At 44.3% G+C, this 12308-nt stretch overlaps 1 protein-coding gene across 2 annotated transcripts in view; it reads right to left on the bottom strand.

Moving 5' to 3' along the window:
• Positions 1-12308, bottom strand: part of RFC3 (replication factor C subunit 3) — a 520251-nt gene that overhangs the window by 167211 nt on the left and 340732 nt on the right. For both annotated transcript variants that reach the window (XM_044073227.1, XM_044073225.1), the window contains one exon: positions 7316-7414. In XM_044073227.1, the coding sequence (XP_043929162.1) occupies positions 7316-7414 (99 nt within the window). The remainder of the gene's footprint in view (positions 1-7315; positions 7415-12308) is intronic.

The following is a 12308-nucleotide window of genomic DNA, read 5'->3' on the forward strand; positions in this document are numbered from 1 at the left end:
TACGAAGTTAAGGTCCCAAGCTGTAGCTGGTGGATTTCGTGGGGGCCTTATATTTTTTGCCCCTCTGAGGAACTGTCTTAGTAAGGGATGTGAGAATAAGGGAGGATCCGTATTGTATTGTGCTGAAATAGCTGAGGTGTGGATTTTGATGGATGAGAAGGAAAGGCCACTGTTTAACATGTCAGCTAGGTACTGTAGAATCTGAGGTATATTTAATATCCCAGGATTTTGGCCTTTTGCTTGGTTCCATGCACAAAATCGCTTTCATTTGCCTGAGTAAGTTTTTCTGGTACTGGGTCTCCTGGCCTCCAAGATGACATTCTGGACCTCCTTTGAGAGGAGTGTAGATTGATAAGTTAAGGTATTTTCCATGCAGCTAGATTTAGTGTCCTGAGCTGACTGTGGAGGATCTTGTAATTTTGCTGAGACAACAGAAGTGGGAATTGAGGTAGGATCCAAGGTGGTGAATGAGATAGGCTCTTTAGGAGCGGGTACTAGTGCTGATGAGGCCAGTCCGGAGCAATGAGAATCATTTGTGGCCTCTCTGCTCTGAGATTTAGTAAAACTTTTGTCAGTAGAGGTAGAGGTGGGAAGGCATAGGTTGCCAATGTTGTCCAACTGAAGGATAGAGCGTCCACTTTCCAGGCCTGTGGATGATAGGTCCTTGTGCAGAATTTTTTCAGCTGGTAATTGCTGTGGGAGGCAAATAGATCTATGTCTGGCTGTCCCCATTTCCGTGCTATCATTGAGAATACTTGAGGGTGTAACTCCCACTTGTGAGGATCTGTCATATTTCTGCTTAATTTGTCTGCCAGAATGCTTTCCTTTCCTGGCAGGAATTGCGCTTGTACTTGTAAGGCCAATGCTGTGTTCCACAGGGTCATTGTCTGTCTGCACAGGGAGTAGGAATGTGTGCCTCCCTGTTTGTTTATGTACCACATAACTGTGGTGTTGTCTGTTCTTATTAATAGTTGACCTGGATGCAATAGGTCCTTGAAGGCTGTAAGAGCATTTTGTACTGCTAGCATCTCCTTTTGGTTGATGTGAAGGTGCATTTGTTTTTGAGACCATCTTCATTGAATGCACTGACCTGCCATGTGTGCTCCCCAGGTGTATTCTGAAGCATCTGTTGTGATGGTTTGATTTGCTTGAGGTATGCAGAAAGGGAGACCCGTGTTTCTTTGGCATGCTTGAGCCCACCACAAAAATTCCTTTTGATGGCATGGAATGAGTGGTATAATTGTTTCCAGGCTGTGTTTGTGTTGAGACCATAAGTTTTTCAGGTACCATTGTAGTTTTCTCATATGCAGCTTTGCAAATGGTATTAGTGGAATGCAGGATGCCATGAACCCCAAAGCCTGCAGGATTTTCCTTGCAGTAAGCTGGGTTAAAGTTGTAATTTTTCTGAAGTATTGAGACAGTTGCCTTTGCTTGTCTGGCGTGAGATAAACCATCTGGGCCGTTGTATTTAAGCTGGCACCCAGGAATATTATCTGTTGTGAGGGTATCAGTTTTGATTTATTTTTGTTTACTGTGTACCCTAGGCAATTTAACATTTTTATTACAAACGCCAAATGCTGTAGTAGAATGTCCTTGCTGTCCGCTTGGATCAGGCAGTCGTCCAGATATGGGTAAATTTGTATTCCTCGTTGTCTGCAAAATGCAATTACTGATGCCAGGAATTTCGTAAATACTCTGGGCGCAGTAGATAAGCCAAAGGGCAATGCAGAGAATTGATAATGCGTTGTACCTGCAAGAAATCAGAGGTATCTTCTGCAATCTTGTCTGATAGGGACATGCAGGTATGCCTCCTTGAGGTCCAACGTTACCAGCCAAGACTCCTTGCCCAACATGGGAAGAAGCTGCTGTAATGTGAGCATCTTGAATTTTGGTACCTCTAAGTACGTGTTCAGGATAGGTCTAAGATGAGTCTCCAGTCTTTGTCCTTCCTTGGTACCAGAAATAGTCTTGAATAAAAACCTTGACCTTGTTCTTTTGTAGGTACCTTTTGAATTGCTTTCATATCCATGAGAGCGGAAATTTGTTTTTGTGCCTCTGCCCATTGATTTTTTGGCAGGTTTGGCATGCCTTTCATTTTTGGAAGGGTATGAAAGTGGAATCTGTATAGCCTCTGTTTATGATGTCTAGAATCCATTTGTCCTATGTAATAATGTGCCAATTGTCTGAAAATAAGGCCAGTTTTCCGCCCAAAGGTGCTGCCATTGAATGTTTGTTTGGCAGGCGTAGGGGGAAGTCATTGAGCTTGCTTCCTGAATGGTTGAGGCCTTTCTTCTCCACCTCTTGGAATTGTTGTTTGCCATTGTCTAGGTCTGCAAGAACCTTGTGGTTGTCCTCTGCCCCTGGGGCATCTGTATCTATCCCTTTGGGGTCTGTCAGTGGTTGGAAAGGACCAGTTTTTTGATGGCCATTTTCTGCTGAAGCGAGGAGGTTGTACCTGCAAGAAATCTTTAACTGTTTGCATAGATTTTGCCTTTTCTTCCATTTTCTTTAAGACTGCTTCTGCTTTGACACCAAATAATGCATCCTTTTGCAATGGTGCATCCAATAACTTTGCTTTTAGATGATCTGGTAAGGTTTGCTCTTTTAGCCAAGCATGTCTATGTATCACAGAGCCGGTGACAGCTGCTCTACATGAGGCCTCCAATGAATCAAAACCACACTGTAAAGTAGGTTTTCCCACTTGTTCTGCTCCATGCAATAAATCCTGCATCTCGTTTAAATCTGGTTGATCTGTTTGTGTCATCTTAAGTTTCAATTGGATCAAAAACTGCTGGTATTTTAGCATGTGAAATTGGTAGTTTAATGCCCTCATGGCTAAAGTGGCAGAAGTACACACCTTCTTCCCCCATCTTTCTAATGCTCTGGAATCTCTTTCAGAAGGTAAAGGATTTTTTGCAGTAGAGGCCTTAATCCCCTTAGGACCCTGTGAAATGGTTTCTGGGTCAGCAGCAGGGCTTTTATATAAAAACTGGTGGGAATCAGTGACCTATGCTGAGGAAGAAGGAGAAACTCCCGGAGCCTTTTCTTAGAATCTGAGTAATCCTGTCCTTCCCAGTGGAAGTGTTCCCTCAAGGTATGCAAGGTTTCCCCGAAAGAATAGTCCTCTGGGGGGGAAACCGAGGGAATTGATTCCTCTGCATCAGAGTCTTCATAGGGAGAATAGGAGTAATCCTGGTCCTCAGAAAAACCTGAGGTAATGGAAGCTTGATCTGAGGAAGGGTAGCCTTCCTCCAACCTGGGTCTTTTTTCTAAGGGGGGCTGAGAACGCCTGATAAGAGTAATTAAATCCTCAGCCATCTTGAGCATCTGCTTTTTAGGCATGGGTTGCTGAGAGGGGGTCTGAGGACCCTGTTTCCTAATTTTAATAGGGGCTTTAGATTTTGAGTAAGATTTAAAGGTAATAGAAGTAGGCTTGAAAACGCCTTCAGAAACTGAAGGCCTAGCTAAATTTTCTGGTTCCCCACCAAGAGTGGCGTCAGTGTCCAGAGAGGTAATCGGCTCCGGAGGACCTGCAACTACAGATCGAGAGTTCACTGGTAAAATAGATTCAGCGGTAGTCAGGGGCTGCGAAGGCGCCTCACTGAGAACCGGAGATCTGGTGGTAGGCCTAAGCGTGGTCTCTGTATCTGTTCTGGGCCTCGGATGTCTATCTTTATCTTTGCGTTTTTTCATTAAGCCTGGTGTCGGAATATCCGACGACATGCTGTAGTTAAATTTTTTGCCAAAATAATGAAGGGCGAACTCCACCCGACGTTTTATAGTGCGTTTATTGAACCTAGCACAAAAGCGGCAGCCCGAGACGTCGTGGTCTGGGCCTAGGCAAGGAATACAGTATGAGTGAAAATCCTTATGCGGTATTTGCTTCCCACAAGAAATGCAATTATTAACTTTGTCTGACATCGGTCTGAGGCAAGAAAAGTTTCCCCAATGGGGTACTTAGCTTCAGAGAAGACTTTGGCTGAAATCCTTTTCGGAAATCTCAGGAGCTGGCCGACCGGCACTTGCGAACTGCTTCTGCTTTGGGCACCGCGTGGCAAGAAAGACTGGAGAAAATGGCGTTGGCTGCCTCTTTTGTACCCCTGCTCTGACGTCAGGGAAGAAGCGACGACAACCGATGCCGGACCAAGACTTTGGAATTCGGCCGACTGAGTACCCGCCTGACGGCAGGATAACCCAAGTGTAATGACTGCAGCAGTATGGCACGATGAACATCAGCAGGAAAAACCAGGGAAGGACTAGGTCCTCTAACTGAAACGGGCCTAGCCCGTAAACACCAGGTAAAGCGGGATACCAGAAGAGACACTAACTTGCTAAAAGTAAAAATTACACACACACACACTAGCTATTAAAATAGCTTTTGGAGCTACTAAATTGAATAAAAGTAGTAAATTTGTACTTAGCCACAGCCAAGAGCGAGACCACGTCCTGGATGACCTAGAGGTGGAGTCTCTGGTTTCAGCACTCCTTCTTGATAGATTAAGTTGGTTCTTCTTCTCAATGTGTGTGTGTGTGTATGTCAGCTCACTGCAACCGAGATCTGGGGAATAGGCGCATTGCACCATGGGATACCTCTTAGCCACGAGCCAATTGAAGACTTCGAGCTAGAGTATGGCCGAGTCAGTCGGAACCGAGGTTCGGCTCCGAACCCATGGGTAAGAATGTAGGCGAGATTGGACTACATAACATCTTAGTATTATGGATATATGGAAAAGTGAGTGGGGAAAGTGTTGAAATAGGCTACACAACAGCATTGAAAAATGGGAGGCAGGGGCTTTGGAAGTCAGATTACCATAAGGGGAGGAAGAAAGAGACAGAAGTTTACAATAGCAAGAGAAGAATGGAAGAGTTAGGAAAAAATCCAAACTGCATCTTACACTGCTTTCCAAACCTCACAGAGTCTTGAGCAAAAGACCCTGGGTGGATGTAGCTCTATGGTAAATATAGCAGACTTGCTACAGAGGGATCCAATCAAATAAAGCAAATACTGGAGCTCAAGTCCTATGGTTAGAATTTTAGAAGCTTTTAGTTCATTGTTTCAGCAGGAGCAAGAGCAGACTCAAACAAGAGGGGGATGAAAACAATAGAAAGGTAAACAAAAAGGCACTGGAATGCAACTTTATGCATGTCTATAAATCTATAAAAAGCACTGAACACTGAAGCACAAATCCTAGAGTAGAACTCACAATACAGGCATTACTGCAAACCTGCCACAGTCTAAGGCATCAGACTATGCAGAAATTTACCAGTAACACCAGAATAAATGAATAAATGAGGCTCAAAATCTGGTAGCAGATCACAGTCCTACCACAAACTGTGAATGAAGCTACAAGATTAAGGCCACAGACTGGGTTCAAACTAAAAAAAAAAAAAAAAAAAAAAAGCTACCTTTTATATGTAATTCTTCTTATTGAAATAAAAATACTGTATGATGTCTAAACAGTACTAAAACCTTTCAATAATACACAATCTCCCCACTACTACAAATTAAGCTACAAGACTATGGTCCTAGAAAAACTTAAAAAAAATGCAAACAGATTACTTTTTGGCTGAAACATGGACAGAAAAAACCCAAAGTACTACAAAGAAGTATCACCATACAGTTGCTGTAAGTACAACTTACATGTAAGTTGTACTTAAAATATTTAAGCAGAATTTAAATAAAATCTTTTCTTTCCTTTTGATGAAAAGCTTGCATCTCGCACACTGGTGTTTTCCACACCTCTCAGTCTTGAACAAAAGATCATGGGTGGATGTAGCTCTGTGCTAAATACAACACACTTGCTAGATACAGATCCAATCAAATAAAGCCAATACTGGAGTTCAAGTCCTATAGTTAGGATTAAAGCCAATAAGTGAACTCAGGGTCCTATGTTTATTTGACACTTCTGGTGTTGATGTTATATGTAACTGAACAGGTACCGCCTTGAAGTTCAGATCCAAGACTTTAGTTAGCAAGGAGAAGCAGGAGATCTCTGGAATGCTCCACTTTCGGAAGATCAAAATCAGATGTAGTTCAGTAATGTTCAGTTCCAGGAAAGAAAGCAGAGAAGCAGTTCAACAAGTTCACCAGCAAATTCACTGAGTCTAAAATGTGAAATGCGGATAAGAGTATTGTCCCTCGTCTGTGGTCCACTGAACATGCACAGTCTCTCTGTACTGCGGGGGTGGGGGCATAATCATCTACCCCTTACTATGCCAGAATGGCTGATGGACAGAGCCAGGAATGGCCCTGGAAGCAACTTTCCTCCCACATCCTTTAAGGCCATAATGACTGCATGTACCCTCAACTTGCCTGACAAACCTCTTATTCAGAGGGAACCACTTCCCTTGAACCACAGAAGAGCCAAGATTGCCATCAAAGCAGTCAGCATTTGATCCTGCAATGGGATTGGCTACAGTAAAGGCAAACCCAACTTCAGGACCATAGCAACAATACATCACAAGGTCTGGGGACAGAGGTCTAACACCAGCAAATCTTAGACATAGATGACGCTCTGCAATCAGTTACACCTCACAGTCCACTTAACCAACTGCATCCTCATTAGTACAAGAGGTACTGAAAAGAATGCAGCACACAATGTTCAGAAGACAAGAGCCCAAGCTGAGGCCCTCAGTTGTGCTCTCACTCTTATTACGAAGGCTATAACCTTTAAGCCCTCTCAGTGGGTATGAAGGCTTGGGAGTGGAGAGTGCCAGGCTCTACAGTGATAAATGCTATCAACTAGAAGGGATCAGAGAGGACTTCACAGTTTACAGCCATTCCTCGAAGCTGCTTCCACTCCAAGACAGTTACAACGGAGTCACTCAATGGAGCCATCAGCAGACAGTCACAACGGTAAAAGTACACTTGAAGGTCTCCCACTAAGGCTACTGCCATGATAATATCTTGAATAGGCATAGAAGATATCAAAGAGTGACACACTATGCTAAAACTGGCACTGACCCAACAGCAACCCATAGGAGACTTCTGTGCAGATATCACACACACACCCACACATGCGCACACACACAAACACACATGCACACACACATGCACGCCTATTTCATACTCGTTTGCATGGTTAGATGACATTCACACACACACGCACACATCACACACACACACACACACACAACACACACACACACACACACACACACACACCACACACACGCACACACACGCACGCACACACACTTCGCAAGACGCACGCACACACACATGCACGCCTATTTCATACTTGTTTGCATGGTTAGATGACATTCTCTATCATACAGCACTACAGTAACCCAGAAAAATTCTACTACATCATACCGTTGAGGTGTCTGTTGGCTGACTACTGCATTAGCTGTCTCTTTCAGGTACACTTCCCAGTCTATTTCAGCAATCTCTTGGTCTGCTGCAAATGGATACCTGAAACACAAAACAATTATTTGTTTTACTTCTTAACTCGGTGCACTGACTTTCATACAGGATCTTTTTCTTCTACAATATGGGTCACAGAAAAAAAAAACTGCAGACTTAAAACAGTGGACAAAATGAAAAGTTTCATAGTTACCATAAAGTTATATCTCAAAGGACAGGTCGCAGCCTAACTAACCATTATGAAAATAAGGCTGAAATGACTTGGGCAGCTCAGCACAGAAAAGTTTCACAGGCTACTATACATTCTCCACTACCCATGATGCCTTGCCATAAAGTGCTATCAAAAGCTAAAAATGTTGCATTGACAGGTCCTGACAATATCCCTGGATGCATCCTAAATAGCATGAAGCACTATTCATTCCAAGCATAAGAACAAAAGCTAAAGTCATCCCCCTGCATAAGGGAGATCCAGGAGATTACAGACCCATAAGTCCGACCAGCCTCATATGCAAAGGCATTTAAAGACTTATTATGGAACTAATCAGTCAGGACATAGAGAAAGTACAGTTTTGTACCTACCATAAATGTAGATGTTAGAGTGTAGACACTGCTGCAGTCATTACACTTGGGTTATCCTGCCGTCAGGCGGTCCCGCAGTCGGCCTGAGTTCCAAAGTCTTGGTCCGGTGTCGGTTGCTGTCGCCTCTTCCCTGACGTCAGTGCGACAGGGGTATATAAGATGCAGCCAACGTCATTTTCTTCAGTTTTTCTTGCCCCAGATGTCAGGTGCCCCCAAAAAGGTAGGCAATGCAAATTGCTAGTAAAATATATACATAATAGAAAAGCAAATAACCATTTTTAATTACCAGCAAAAGCTCCCTTTAGGAAATAAGGGTAGAAGATCTAGGTATGTACCAGAAAGTAAGAGGGGAAGCAGGGAGGGTAACCTGGACTGCAGCAGTGTCAACACTCTAACATCTACATTTATGGTAGGTACAAAACTGTACTATGTTCATCGTGTGACACTGCTGCAGTCATTACACTTGGGTGGAATCCCAAAGCGGAGGTAGGGTGGATGGATCTATAAGGCATTAGGGGTGGCTATCAGGCCCTGCAGCACAGCAGTGGTAAAGCCTGCTCTGGATTTGGAATATAAAGACAAATGGTAATGTTTGGTGAAGGTATGTACAGAGCTCCATGTTGCTGCTTTCAAAATATCCTTGGTAGGCACTCCCCTGAGGTAGGCAGTTGAAGTGGCTGTTGCCCTGGTGGAGTGAGATCTAATGCTGCTAGGTACAGGTTTCTCATGGTGAGCGTAGCAAAAATGTATACAGTGAGCTATCCACTTTGAAATAGTCTGCTTTGAAATAGCTTTTCCCTGTGTTCCTGCAGCGTATGCTACCAATAATTGCTCAGATTTTCTGAAAGCTTTGGTTTTGTCCAAGTAGAAGCGTAATTGTCTGTGAATGCCCAAGGAATGTAGTAGTCTCCCCTTTGTTCTGTGGTTTTGGATAAAAGGTTGGCAAGTGAATAGTTTGGTTCAGAGCCACACTTGATACTACCTTTGGCATAAACGTGGGGTTAGTTCTTAAGGATACCCTATCCTGGTGGAAGATGAGGAAAGGTTCCACTGCCATTAGAGCCTGTAATTCTGAAACTCTTCTTGCTGATGTTATTGCAAGTAGCAGAGCAGTTTTCCAAGAGAGGTCTTTTAATTCTGCTGTGTTAGCTGGCTCAAAAGGAGGTAAAGTTAATTTTTCCAAAACAAAGTTGAAGTTCCAAGTTGATATAGGTGCTCTACGGGGTGGTCTCATGTTTTTTGCCCCTCTAAGGTACTGTTTGAGTAAAGGATGTGAAAAGATTGGTGGATCCGTGTTGTAATGCGCAGAAATGGCTGAGGCATGAATCTTGATGGATGAGAAGGAGAGGCCCTTATCCACCATCTCAGTTAAGTATTGGAGAATCTGAGGAATGTTTGGGACAAGAGGATCAAGGCTGTGTGCTTGGTTCCAGGCACAGAATCTCTTCCATTTATCAGAGTACGCTTTCCTGGTGCTAGGTCTTTCTGGCCTCCAGAATGACATCCATAACAGCTTTGGAGAGAGGCAATGCTTGATTGGTTAAGGAATTTTCCATGCAGCTAGATTTAAGGTCTTTAGCTGGCTGTGAAGTATCTGATTGATGTAGCTGTTCGCAGTGCCGGGTCGGTCAGATCCAGATCAGCCATCAAGATAAATAATTGCTTTAACTGGGAAACAAATACATCATAAGGATTTCCACTCTATTGCCTTCCTTGCTTAGCCCCAGACCACCACGTATCAGCTTGTTTAGCCTGTGTTCTTCAACCCGGCCTCTTTAGACGCCGTCGGAGTTTGCAGAAGAGTTTTTGGTTCAGCTGCCGCCGGACTCCGGCTACACATTTAAAAAAAGCCAAGGAAAAGGACCCGACCACTTTCGGCGGTCAGGTTCTTGAAGCTCGAACCGCGGTTAGGCCTACGGCGAGTGGTTCGTTTTCGGCTGAGTCTCGGTCCTCCCTCGCTCGCTACGCTAGCATAACCACAACAGAGAGGCCTCCAGCCCCCCGCTGGAGTCTGCTACAGAATTCAAACCGAAGAAGCAGGGCACTCAGATTGTTGTCCCACCATCCCGTTTGGACATTTCTACTCCTGCACGTGGGGCAGCTAGACCACCAGACCTGCCTCAGTTCTCAGAGATTCTCAGCCTTTGAGGGACTCATTTCTTTAATCAGGGAACCCCTGAACCTGTTTCAAGGTCCATCTCACCTTATATGAGATTCGGATGCAGAAGACTCCATGGCTAAGGACTTTTACATTTACCACAGCATGGGCCTTTAGCCATACCACCTCAGTTCAGCCCTGATTCTCTTCCCCGCCCCTGCCAAACCTGACAGATATTTTCTCATTTCCCACTGGCCAAGGCCCACGCTGCAGACCCAGAAACCAATTCTCAGGGCCTCAGGTGTTGCAGCTGCCTCTGCCAAAAAAAACCCTCCCTGAAGAGAAGACAGCATTAGAGAGATGGGGTAAAAAGGTTTATACATCTGCTACTCTTTCTGACAGGGCTTTAAACTGTCAAGTCCATATGATACAGTACCAGGAATTTTTGTTAGATCAGCTGAATAAACCTTAGGACCGTAAGTCCCTTCAGGAGTTGGTACAGCAGGTCAGTAATCATTTTTTAAAATGTGGCTATGATGCACTGGAGGCTTCATTAAGGCATGCCTGGCTAAAAGAGCAATCCTTGCCAGACCATGTTAAGTCTAAACTACTAGATGCTCCAATGGAAACTGCACAGGAGGTTCTAAAGAAAGTGGAGAAACAGTCAAGGATTTTCTTGGGTCCAACCTCCGAGGTTCAGTAGAAATTGGCCTTCAAAGAATTGGTCCTTTCCAAACACCTCCACAGCACAAAGAGGCAGAAATACGCGCCAAGAGGCAGAGGTCAATCAAGGGTGCCTACAGGGCCGCCAGTGGCAACCTGACAACCAGAGGAGTGCCTCTACAGCTGCGACTGCAACCACTTCCACTGGACAGACACAATGACTTTCTGATTTCCGCCACCAGGGGAAAAATAAGAAAAGAAGCATTGGGCGGAAAATTAGCTTTATTTTCAAAAAACTGGCATTGCATTACAGGAGACAAATGGACTTTGCAAACAATAGACAAAGGTTACAGGTTTCACTTCCACACTTTACCAAAAGAAAGGAATGCCAAACCTTCCGCCAAACCAGAAGTCAGAGGCTCTAAAGCAAGTCATCAACTTACTACGGATGAGAGCAATAGAAAAGGTACCATCAAAGGAACAAGGCCAAGGATTTTACTCCAGACTATTCCTTGTACCAAGAAAAGAAACTCAATGGAGGCCTATTCTCGATTTGTCCGCACTGAACACATATCTCATTGTACCAAAATTCAAAATGCTGACCCTAGATCTCAAGGAGGCATACCTGCACCAGATTGCAGAAGACACCTCAGATTTCTTGCAGGATCAGATATTCACGAAATGCCTGGCATCAGTAATTGCACATTGCAGGCTTCAGGGAATTCAAATCTATCCATACCTGGACGACTGCCTAATACAAGCGGACAACAACACAAAAATAATAAAGGATTTGGCCTATGTCATACAACTGCTGCAAGCATTGGGGTACACAGTCAACATACAGAAGTCAAGACTAGTGCCATCCCAAAGGATAACATTTTTGGGTGCAGAACTGGACACAATATCTCAGATGGCTTTTCTCACGGAAGAAAAACAAAACCAACTTCCAGTCTACTTCACGGCATTGACAAGACAAACTCAGCTTACTGCAAGGAAAGTCCTGCAGGCCCTGGGTTACATGGCATCTTGCATAATCTTGATCCCACATGCCAGACTGCATATGAGAAAATTACAATGGTACCTTAGAAATGTATGGTCTCAACACAAACACAGCCTAGAGACCATGATACCAATCATTCCATGCCTGAAAAAAAATTCTTCTGTGGTGGGCAGGCCTGCCAGACCAACAGAGGGTTGCCTTTTCACAAACCACAACCAAGGCAGACCATCACCACGGACGCCTCAGACCAGGCTGGGAAGCACACATGGAAGACAAGTGTATCCAAGGCCTATGGTCCCAAGACCAGCTGAAACTACACATAAATCTAAAGGAGATGCTGGCAGTGAAACAAGCAATACAGGCATTCAAATCATTCCTCAAGCAAGGACACCTGCTGATAAGGACGGACAATACCACAGTCATGTGGTACATCAACAAACAGGGAGGCACACATTCCTACCCTCTATGCCGGATGGCAATGGAACTGTGGAACCTCGCCTGAATCTCAACATTCAACTACAGGCCAGATCGTACTCAGGAAAAGAGAATTCCCTAGCAGACAAATTAAGCAGAACTACCACGGATGCTCACGAATGGATGCT

The sequence above is a fragment of the Protopterus annectens genome, chromosome 5.part1 (genome assembly GCF_019279795.1).
Source record: "Protopterus annectens isolate FY-2018-M chromosome 5.part1, PAN1.0, whole genome shotgun sequence".
Lineage (NCBI taxonomy): Eukaryota > Metazoa > Chordata > Ceratodontiformes > Protopteridae > Protopterus > Protopterus annectens.